Below are 12,093 nucleotides of genomic sequence, written 5' to 3'. Positions count from 1 at the left end.
AATTATTTCATGTAGGGTACCAGGGATGAAGGTTTTTTCTTTTAAAAGGAGAAACTGTTGTCAGTTTGTTAGAAAGGATAAAAAATACAAGCATGTGGAAGCACGTAGGGAAAGACTATTTTTTCTATAATGTTAAATGCACTTTTACACAGATCTTCTCTATAATGAAGCCAAGAATGCTTTGTTTTCGCAAACAAGTAATTCCTACATATAAAAAAACCAGTTTGATTAAGTTACTTATATTCCATTTAGAAAGCTTTTGAAAGTAGGACATTTACAACATAATTAAATAACAACCAAAAATTAGCATTTTGTTTTTTCTGCTTTTCAGAAAACAAGATGTTATTTTTGCAGCTCAGGCAGAAGCATGTCAGAATCTCAGAGTATGATATACTAACTACATGTGGTATTTTTAATGTGTCTATGAACAAGATGAGAAATATGTCTGAATAATAAAACAATTTTCATGGTACAGATAAGAATTTCGGGGATGTTTTATCTTTTATTATGATCAAAATCCTTAGATATTCAGCTAATAAAGATATAAAGTACCCACATTAACAAAATGGACATAAGAATATTTTAAAAAATATATTTTCCATTCCTATTAATTTAAATTAGAATGTTTAAACTAGTTAATGTTCAGTACTTTGATACAGTAAGAATTTTCAGGTCTATAATTAATGTTTTACTTAGTTGCTGCTAAGACTACAGAACACATGCTTGTGTTTTCCTAACAGAATTGCACATATTCAAACTCAATTTGGCTCCCAAAATGCACTTCAATTTTGGGATTAGTAGTTAGCTGAACAATGACTGTTGGGGAAGACACTATCAAGCAAAGACTCTCTGCAAAATGACCCTCGATACTGCCTGTATTCACAAAGCTACATACAGATCATTTTTTAACTTTTACTTGCTGTAATATGCCACCTCCTGCTTCAAGGTATTAAGAAGGCAGGTGACCATCAATCCCAGTTCTAAATTGCAGTAATTTCTCTTATCTGCCAGCACCTTATTTTGTTAAAGTAACCAAATAGTGAGTCTTCCTTTGCTCTCTCAATCTAACCAAAGTCAGTCAAATGGTAACCTATTTGATAAACATAGAAACAGGCTTACTTGACTTGTTTTCCCAAATGCAGAATTGTACTTAAATACAAACTTTTATCTCTATTCTTAGATAATACAGAGAGAACAGATGATGTGATGTGGTTAAGAAGCCTTATTGGCAGGGATCTGAGTGTTAGCCCAGGACTGCTTTGCTCATTTCAAACAAATTTCAGTATAACCCTGAACCAATGTCTATTGTGCACATGCACATCCACAGAGTGTTTTTACAATTTTTATTGGTTCTGTTTTTCATATCCATCTGCAAGCTGCCACAGTATAGTAATATGAATCTAACTGCAAGTCTTTGGAGGATGGGAAAAATAACAACAGAAGGATTCCTGAAATCTCTGAAGTATTACGGAATAGGTTTGGATAAGAAATTATATTGTGATTTTATGATGTGAATATTGAAAAATTATCTCAGCTGCAATTAAAAAAAAAAAGGCTTTCCACATTTGTATCCTCCTGTCAACACTATTTCTAATACACTGTGAATTACTGAATCTTATGGCAGCAGTTTCCACTTCATAGGATCATAGAATCGTTAAGGTTGGAAAAGACCCTTAAGATCATCGAGTCCAACCATTAACCTATCACTGCCAAGTCCACCACTAAACCATGTCCTCGAGCACCACGTCTACCCTTCTTTTAAATACCTCCAGGGATGGAGACTCAACCACTTCCCTGGGCAGCCTGTTCCAGTGCCTGACTACCCTTTCGGTGAAGAAGTTTTTCTAATATTCAACCTAAACCTCCCCTGGCACAGCTTGAGGCCGTTTCCTCTCGTCCTATTGCTTTTTCTTGGCAGAAGAGACCAACCCCCACCTCGCTACAACCTCCTTCCAGGTAGTTGTAGAGAGCAATAAGGTCTCCCCTCAGCCTCCTCTTCACCAGGCTAAACAACCCCAGCTCCCTCAGCCGCTCCTCAGAAGACTTGATCTCTAGACCCTTCACCAACTTCGTTGCCCTCCTCTGGACATGCTGTAGTACCTCAATGTCCTTCTTGTAGTGAAGGGCCCAAAACTGAACACAGTACTCGAGGTGCGGCCTCACCAGTGCCGAGTACAGGGGCACTATCACCTCCCTGGTCCTGCTGGCCACACTATTCCTGATACAAGCCAGGATGCCATTGGCCCTCTTGGCCACCTGAGCACCCTGCTGGCTCATGTTCAGGCAGCTGTCGACCAACACCCCCAGGTCCTTTTCTGCCAGGCAGCTCTCCAGCCACTCCTCCCCCAGCCTGTAGCGTTGCATGGGGTTGTTGTGACCCAAGGGCAGGACCCGGCACTTAGCCTTATTGAATCTCATGCAGTTGGCCTCGGCCCATCAATCCAGCCTGTCCAGGTCCCTCTGTAGGGCCTTCCTACCCTCCAGCAGATCGACACTCCCACCCAACTTGGTGTCATCTGCAAACTTCCTGAGGGTGCACTCAGTTAACAGGACCGGCCCCAGTACTGAGCCCTGGGGAACACCACTCGTGACCGGCCGCCAACTGGATTTGACTTCTTTAACCACCACTCTCTGGGCTCGGCCGTCCATCCAGTTTTTAACCCAGCGCAGAGTGCACTTATCCAAGCTGTGAGCAGCCAGCTTCTCCACGAGAATGCTGTGGGAGACAGTGTCAAAGGCCTTACTAAAGTCCAAGTAGACAACATCCACAGCCTTCCCCTCATCCACTAAGCGGGTCACCTTGTCATAGAAGGAGACCAGGTTAGTGAAACAGGATCTCCCTTTCATAAACCCATGCTGGCTGGGCCTGATCCCCCGGTTGTCCCGCACATGCTGCATAATGGCACTCAAGATGACCTGCTCCATGACCTTTCCCGGCACCGAGGTCAGGCTGACAGGCCTGTAGTTTCTGGGATCCTCCTTCCGACCCTTCTTGTAGAGGGGCGTCACATTAGCTAACTTCCAGTCATCCGGGACCTCCCTGGTTGACCAGGACTGCTGATAAATGATGGAGAGTGGCTTGGCAAGCTCCTCTGCCAGCTCCCTCAGTATCCTCGGGTGGATCCCATCTGGCCCCATGGACTTGTGGGCATCCAGGTGGAGGAGCAGGTCAGTGACTGCCACCTCTTCGACAACTGGGACTTCATTCTGCATCCTATCTCCATCTCCCAGCTCAGGGGCCTGAAAACCCCGAGGATGACCAGTCTGACTATTAAAGACTGAGGCAAAGAAGGCATTAAGTACCTCAGCCTTCTCCTCATCCTTTGTGGCAATGTTTCCCTCTGCATTGAACAAAGGATGGAGATTCTTCTTGGCCCTCCTTTTGTCGCTGATATATTTGTAAAAACATTTTTTGTTATCTTTAACTGCAGTGGCCAGTTTAAGTTCTAGCTGGGCCTTCGCCTTTCTAATCTTCTCCCTGCATAACCTCACAACATCCTTGTAGTCCTCCTGAGTTGACTCCAAAGGTGGTAAGCTCTCTTCTTCCAAAGGTCATAAACTCTCCTTTTATTCCTGAGTTCCAGCCAAAGCTCTTTGTTCAGTCAGGCCAGTCTTCTCCCCCGCCTGCTCATCTTACGGCACATGGGGACAGCCTGCTCCTGCACCTTTAAGACTTCCTTCTTGAATAACATCCAGCCTTCCTGGACTCCTTTGCCTTTCAGGACTGCCTCCCAAGGGACTCTGTTAACCAGACTCCTAAACAATCCAAAGTCTGCCCTTCTAAAGTTCAGGGTAGCAGTTTTGCTGACCCCCCTCCTTACTTCTCCAAGAATTGAAAACTCTATCATTTCATGGTCACTGAGCCCAAGACAGCCTCCGACCACCACATCGCCCACCAGGCCTTCTCTGTTCGTAAACAACAGGTCCAGTGGGGCACCTCCCCTGGTTGGCTCCCTCACCAGCTGTGTCAGGAAGTTATGTTCCACACACTCCAGGAACCTCTGAGACTGCTTTCTCTCTGCTGTGTTGTATTTCCAGCAGGTATCTGGTAAGTTGAAGTCTCCCACGAGAACAAGGGCTAGAGATTGTGAGACTTCAGCCAAATGCTTGTAGAATACTTCATCTGTTTCCTCATCCTGGTTGGGTGGTCTATAACAGACTCCCACCAGGATGTCTGCCTTGTTAGCCTTCCCCCTGATCTTAACCCATAAGCACTCAACCTAATCATTACCTTTGTTGAGCTCTAGACAGTCAAAACACTCTCTGACGTACAAGGCTACCCCACCACCTCTCCTTCCTTGCCTGTCCCTTCTAAAGAGCTTGTAGCCATCCATTGCAGCACTCCAGTTGTGTGAGACATCCCACCATGTTTCCGTGATGGTGACCACATCATAGTTTTCCTGCTGCGCAATGGCTTCCAGCTCCTCCTGCTTATTGCTCATGCTGTGTGCATTGGTGTAAATGCACTTCAGTTGGGCTATTGATCTCTTCTCCAACACAGGCATGCCACCCCTAGGCTCATCCCTAGCAAGCCTGGTTTTATCCCCTTCCCCCTTCGCATCTAGTTTAAAGCTCTCTCAATGAGGTCTGCTAACTCCTGAGCCAGAATCCTTTTCCCCCTTTGCGACAGGTGAACCCCATCTGTCTCCAGCAGGCCTGGTGCCATGTAAACTGCCCCATGGTCAAAAAAACCAAAATTCCGCTGCTGGCACCAGCCTCCGAGCCATGTGTTGATGAGGTGGGTCTTCCTGTTCCTTTCCATATGCCTCCTGGCTACTGAAGGGATGGAGAAAAACACCATCTGTGCTCCTGATCCTTCAAGTAATCGCCCCAGTTCTCTAAAATCCCTTTTGATCGGCTTTGTGCCTCTATCAGCTACCTCATCGCTGCCAACCTGAACAACCAATAGTGGATAATAATCAGATGATTTTACCAGCCTAGGGAGCTTCCTAGTAATGTCTCTGACCCGGGCCCCAGGGAGGCAGCAGACTTCCCTATGGGATGGGTCCAGTCAACATATCGGGCCCTCTGTTCCCCTCAGAAGGGAGTCACCTATGACAATTCATAAAATCATAGAATCATAGAATCATAGAATCATAGAATGCTTTGGGATGGAATGGACCTTTGAAGGTCATCTAGTCCATCCCCCCTGCAATTGGCAGGGACATCTTCCACTAGGTCAGGTTGCTCAGAGCCCCATCCAGCCTGTCCTTGAATGTTTCCAAGGATGGGGCATCTACCACCTCTCTGGGCAACCTGTTCCAGTGTTTCACCACCCTCATCGTAAAAAATGTCTTCCTTATATCTAGTCTGAATCTACCCTCTTTTAGTTTAAAACCATTACCCCTTGTCCTATCACTACTGGCCCTGCTAAAAAGTCTGTCCCCATCTTTCTTATAAGCCCCCTTTAAGTATTGGAAGGCCGCAATAAGGTCTCCCTGGAGCCTTCTCTGCTCCAGGCTGAACAACCCCAGCTCTTTCAGCCTGTCCTCATAGGAGAGGTGTTCCATCCCTCTGATCATTTTTGTGGCCCTTCTCTGGACCCGCTCCAACAGGTCTACGTCCTTCTTGTACTGAGGACCCCAGAGCTGGACGCAGTACTCCAGGTGGGGTCTCATCAAAGCAGAGTAGAGGGGCAGAATCACCTCCCTCGACCTGCTGGCCACACTTCTTTTGATGCAGCCCAAGATACGGTTGGCCTTCTGGGCTGCGAGTGCACATTGCTGGTTCATGTCCAGCTTTTCATCTATCAGTACCCCCAAGTCCTTTTCGGCAGGGCTGCACACAATCCCTTCATCCCCCAGCCCGTACTGATACTGGGGATTACCCTGACCCAGGTGCAGGACCTTGCACTTGTCCTTGTTGAACCTCATGAGGTTCACACAGGCCCACCTCTCCAGCCTGTCCAGGTCCCTCTGGATGGCATCCCGTCCCTCAGGCGTGTCGACTGCACCACTCAGCTTGGTGTCATCTGCAAACTTGCTGAGGGTGCACTCTATCCCACTGTCTATGTCATTGATGAAGATATTAAACAGCACTGGCACCAGAACGGACCCCGGAGGGACACCACTTGTCACTGTTCTTCATCTGGACACCGAGCCATTGACCATTACCCTCTGGATGTGACCATCCAGCCAATTCCTTATCCACCGAACAGTCTGCCCATCAAATCCGTATCCTTCCAGTTTAGAGAGGAGTATATTGTGGGGGACCTTGTCAAAGGCCTTATAGAATAGATGACAGATAGATGACATTCGTAGCTCTTCCCTCGTCCGCTGATGCAGTCCCTCCATCATAGAAGGCCACTAGGTTGGTCAGGCAGGACTTGCCCTTGGTGAAGCCGTGCTGGCTGTCCCAAATCACCTCCCTGTCCTCCATGTGCCTTAGCATAGATTCCAGGAGGTTCTGTTCCATGGTCTTCCCAGGCACAGAGGTGAGGCTGACAGTTCCCAGGGTCCTCCTTTTTACCCTTTTTAAAAATGGCTGCAATATTTCCCTTTTTCCAGTCCCCGGGGACTTCACCTGACTGCCTTGACTTTTCAAGTATCATGGCGAGTGGCTTAGCAGCTACATCAGCCAATTCCCTCAGGACTCTGGGATGCATCTCATCGGGACCCATAGACTTATGTATGTTCAGGTTCCTCAGGTGGTCACGAACTTGATCTTCTCTTACAGTGGGAGGACCTCTGCCCTCCCGATCCCCATCAAGTAGCCCATTGACTCGGGAGGTGTGAGGAGAGAGGTTGCCAGTGAAGACTGAGGCCAAGAAGTTGTTGAGTACCTCAGCCTTCTCCTCGTCTGTTGTTACTAGCTCGCCACTGCTGCTCATCAGAGGGGGTACGCTTTCCTTAACCTTCCTTTTCTGGTTAATGTACCTATAGAAGCCCTTCTTATTATTCTTTGCATCCCTCGCCAGGTTCAGCTCCAGCCGAGCCTTGGCCTTCCTGATCCCATCCTTATTACCCTTCTTTTTTTCTTACCAGTGGCCATTGTAATGTGTGGGGCTGACTGGTTCCCCCTAGTCAACCCCTTGGATGGATCACTGTCCGCATCTTCACCCTCCTGGCCCTCAAGTTCCAGAGCCTCATACCTATTGTGTAAGGGCACCTGGGAGGGCGAGGTAGGCCGGGAGAGGATTCTCCCGCTGTGCCGAGCAGGGATCTATTTCCATCCCCCTTTGTCTCTTAGGTCCCCTCCTTCTGCCTGGTGGCGAGAAGGTAGGGGAGCCTCTCCTCTTGATGCTTCCATCTGGCGTGCTCGTCTCAGGGATGGTAGGGAGTGGCTCCACCAGTCTATCTCCCTCTCGCACTCCCTGATACTCCTCAGTCTTGCTACTTCTTCTTTCAGCTCTGCCACCAAGCTGAGCAGATCCTCCACCTGGTTGCACCTCACGCAGGTGTTGTCTCGGCTGCCCTCCATCACCAGAGCAAGACTCTGGCACTCCCTGCAGCCAGAGACCTGGGTGGCTGCATGTTTTAGTGGGAGCTCCGTCTGCATCACCACATCCCTTCTGGCGATGGCTCTTGTCCGAGCGGAAACCATGGCTAGGTGTCTTCCGGGAGGGCGTAGACCACAAGGAGAGCTCGCCAGCTGCCTGCTCGCTCTGCCTGCACGAACTGCCGCACCACGCCCTTTCTGACGCGCCATGCCCTGTTTGCCCGTCCTGTTTGCCCGTCCTGTTTGCCCGTCCTGTTCGCCGTGCTCCTGGTCGCTTGCGCTCCCTAGGGGCCCGTTTAAATCTCCCGCAGTTGCCCCAGCAACACCCAAGCCCCATTTGCCTCACTCACGAGAGCAGCCAGTTTTGCTTTGGCGCCACCAGGCTCTTTATCGGGTTCCCCGGCACAGGAAACCCCCTTTTCCACCCCAACCTAGCGCCCAGTTGCAGGACTTACTTACCATTGCTGCCGCCGTGTGCCTCACCGACTGAGTGACTTATGATACATGAAAGCTGCTTTGCCTTCTTTTGTGTGTGTATAGGGTTGGAATGAACTCTCACCACACCAGCCATGGCTAACAACTTGGGTAGGAAAACTTATCTCAGGCTTTGGGATAGATCATCACAAACAACTAAGTTAAACACTGTTCACTGAGACATGTGAATTGACTATGGTGATTTATGCTAACACCTTCACGTGTCCAGAAGCACACCCACAATCAATGAATGGAGCTTAACTGACAAATGGTAACTTTGTCAGCAACTCAGTATACCCTTATACCTCTCAATGGTGCAGGACTGAGCACTGATCATCCTGTATTTCTGACCAGTGTAATTTTAGAAATTAAAATTCACATTTATGAGAGCTTAAGAAACATTTCTCTGTTCTGGTCTTTCCTTAATGTGATTCTTTGACACTGCCCAGGAGTTTAGAAGGTCAGAAGTAACCTTATGAACCAGGAGTGACTAGCCACAGTGCAGATGAGGGAAGACAGTTTATATAGTTTGTATGAACTAAACCCTTCGGCTGGGGCTGCACGGCTAGAAGGCGCGTCCCCTGGGTGGTGGATAGGGGATCCCTCTCTGGAGGGTGCACCGGATAAAATTGAAGAAGGTGCCGCGAACCAACGCAGCCTAAGGGAAGGCCACCCTGACAGAAAAACCACTGGCCCTCCAAGTCATGGGGGTTGGGCAGGAGGCCAACTACCTCCTCCCGGGGAAAAAAAAAAAAAAAAAAAAAGTTGCAGAAACGACGAGCATCAACTTTCAGAGATGGAGAAAATCAGTAATGAAGTGAGGAGGAGGAGATGGAACTGGATCGGTCATGTCTTGAGGAAAAAACCAACAGAAGACTGCGCTGTGGCCCTTGGGACTCCAGAGCACGCAGCCGCAGACCGATCGAAGTGGAAGAATGATGTTCGCGCCTTGTGTGCCTCCTGGCACTGGGAGAATTCAGATCAGGTATGAACTAAACCCACCTCGTAGAAATGCTTCCTTAAAAAAAAGAGGGCTAAATGACTTCAGCCCCCTCGAATCTCAGTTGATTCTGCTGGTAGTCTCAGACTGGCATTACTTCATCATTTTCAGCAGAGGTAGGCTTAGCTACATTGCTCGAGGATAAACCCAGCCCCAGTACCTATCTGTGAAGTGCTCTCTTTAAAGCCTATGGATGTACTGAATATTGAGCAATCTGAAGATTGGCTCATAACCTTTGCAGATGACTAGAATAAATTTACATTTATGTGGGCTCAAACTCACTGGAACTGGCAAAAAGCTGAAAAATTACAAACCAAACCAGATGTAATACCAGAACAATATTTGGATAGTTACTGGTTTTTGTTTGTTTGTTTGTTTGTTTACTGAAACTATCAGTAACCCCAAACTTACACAAATACAAATAGAGTATATATGGACAATTTTCACATGATATCCAAATTCTGCTCAGTCAAAGCTTATCTGTCTGCTGATATATAAGTCTCTGTCTCTCTGTACTGCCCATAATCTTGCGTATTAATTAATACGGTCATTTTAAAGCTGGCTACTCTAGAGATCTTCCTGGCAGTTGTAGTTTGATAATTTGGTGCGTCTCCTCCATCAGCTGAAGTTTACAAGATTTTAGATACAGTTTATCCCCCTGGAATTACTGATAAATGTGGCTGTACTGCAGAAAAAAAAGGGAAAAGCAGCCTTAAAGATTATATTTTCTAGGACCCTCTCCATTGGCCACTACTTAATAAGAATCCTGACTGAAGTGGTAAGCATGATAAATCCTCTAGCAGCTGCTTTGGTATGATATGAGCCTAACAAACACCAGGGAGCTTGTGGAGAGGGGGGGCTGCTGGTTTACCACAGGATGAAATTTTGATGAACAGCTCATTTCGGTTCTAATTAGTAGTAATACACAGTCAAGTGGGGTTTTCAGTAGGTAAGAGAGGGAACTGTGCTGACTACTGCAATCCATTTGGAAGATAAAAAAATACTTACAGAGCCGTAGACTTTTCCTTTCTTGTTCATGGCTAAATAATAGTTGCTCTTAATGGACTTAACTGCCACAACTCCGATTTCTACAGATGTTATCTCCAATATGCCTAAAAAATAAAAATTGAACTATTTAATCACTTCATTAGAGGATTTTCTCACTATAGAAAAGACCAATAAACCTGAAAAATAGTAAACTTCTAATATTCAGAACCAACTGCCCAACAAACTTTAGCAACATTCTCCAAATCATTGCAAGAATATACACAAACATCGTTTCAATTAACGTTTCCTTTGCTAACCCTGCATTTTAAACTCCATAAATACTGAAACAGCTCCATTCTTCTTAGCATAGATTTTACTAAAATTTTTCAGAAGAGCTATCTATCTGAACCACAGCATTAAATTAAATCTATAGCATATGTCAATAGAATGTTAGATTTACCCCAATCTTCAAAAATAGTGGTAAACTATTTATTCCTTGTAGGACAGTTAGATAAACTAAATCCCTTGGCTGCACTGAGCTGATAAAATTAATTTTTGGCATGTGTGTTGACATTTTGGGATATAGTAAGACTAACCCTAACAACCATATTATCTTTCTCTTTCAGATATTGGAAACATTTTGCTGTGTTTGTAATAACTATGATTAAGTTTTTTTCTTTGAAACAAACTCTTTCTGGGATATTTGATGGATCAAGGGGCCAGTAATGGGAGACAGAGCTTTTCATCTCTTTGTTTTCTGCCCAAGAGCATACTGATTTGGGAGTAGTAGAAGTTACTACAACTTACATAGTGACTTTAGAAATCCCTTTTCAGCTATTACTAGAGTAACTGGATGGCTACGTTGTTTGGGCATAGTGTCTTAATATAAGAGAAATATAGCTCCAACCAAATATCTTCTAAATGGTTTATCCAGGTAGTATGCCTGGCTCCAATCTTTCTTCTGATTTTTAAAGTAGTAGTAGTAGTCAGAACAATAGTCCATCTAACTCAGTGGTCACAACAGGTCTACCACTAGGGAAATTACAGGAAGGGCAAAAGTGTTGAGAAATTTTAGAGAAAAACATCCTAGACCAAGTAACAAATAATGTGATGAACAGATCAGCTGGAAAAACATTGATGAGTTGCCAACTGCTTAAAAAAAAAGGAATCTGCAATAATTTCCTCCTAAATCTGTTCTATGCTTTTTGTCTGATAAGAGAAGTACTGGAAAATCCATATGTTTTTTCATTTACTTAAAAATTCCTTATGGTAACCACACAGCAACTGAAGCCAACAGTGTAACTTGGTATTCAGTGCTTTTTCTGGAAGTGCTGATTTTCTGTCCCTGAAAACTGAATGCAGTCTGTTCAGACTGTGGAACCATGTGGACTTTAGTGTGCAGTGAGGTAAGGAGGAAGTTTTTTCACTGAACATTTTTTTGGAAATGGCTGCTTTATATACGATGCAAAAGCCATTCTGTATGGCCATTGTACTGGTCTATGCAACTCAGGATTAACAGAGGAGTTGAGGGTGTTACTTGTTCTGTGATTAGAAGTAGAGGCTTTGATGGTAGCTGGGCAGTGGCTGTGAATCAAGCATGACAAAGTAATAGCTGATTTTTATTGGGAAGCAAACTGATGACAGTTTATGTGCATGAAAAAGAGAGAGAACATCAAACTAAGCAATTTAACATGAAAGACCTTATTTTATTGTCAAGAAAGGAGAGGTGGCCTTTCCTGGATGCATTTTTTAATATACAAATATAGATTTTTTAAAATATATATAAATTACATATATTTTGATATGAAGATATATAAATTCTAGTGCAGTTACCAGAGGCTTTGTATTTACTTAGCAAGAAGCATTAGGTTGGCCACAGCTACAAGTTCTAGAGTCTTTGCATATGAGAAAGACTTCAGTGAGAACTGCAAGATAAACAATAGGTTTAGGATCTAGTGAAGCCCTTCAGAAAATGGGCCATATTAAACCAGAAGTAATAATAATAATAATAATAATAATAATAATAATAATAATAATAATAATAATAATAATAATAAAGTTTATTGTCCAAACCTATAAAGAGCTGAAAGAGGAGGATTATTTTGTTTTAATTTCCTTGTGAGTGCCTCACAATACAAATATTGATATCAAAATGCAAATATAAATGTAGATAGGCACAAATGATCATGTATTAT

At 44.9% G+C, this 12,093-nt stretch overlaps 1 protein-coding gene across 1 annotated transcript in view; it reads right to left on the bottom strand.

The window, feature by feature from the left end:
* LOC309601912 (fibroblast growth factor 10-like) overlaps window positions 1-12,093 on the bottom strand; it is a gene marked incomplete at both ends in the record, with an annotated part of 72,242 nt that overhangs the window by 895 nt on the left and 59,254 nt on the right. The window contains 1 exon segment of the mRNA XM_082335174.1: window positions 9,920-10,023. Within this exon segment, the coding sequence (XP_082191300.1) occupies window positions 9,920-10,023 (104 nt within the window).

Source organism: Platalea leucorodia, assembly GCF_965183815.1.
Source record: "Platalea leucorodia genome assembly, chromosome: W".
Taxonomy (NCBI): domain Eukaryota; kingdom Metazoa; phylum Chordata; class Aves; order Pelecaniformes; family Threskiornithidae; genus Platalea; species Platalea leucorodia.
Note: the sequence above shows the minus strand (reverse complement) of the source record. Positions and strands in the feature narration are given on the sequence as shown.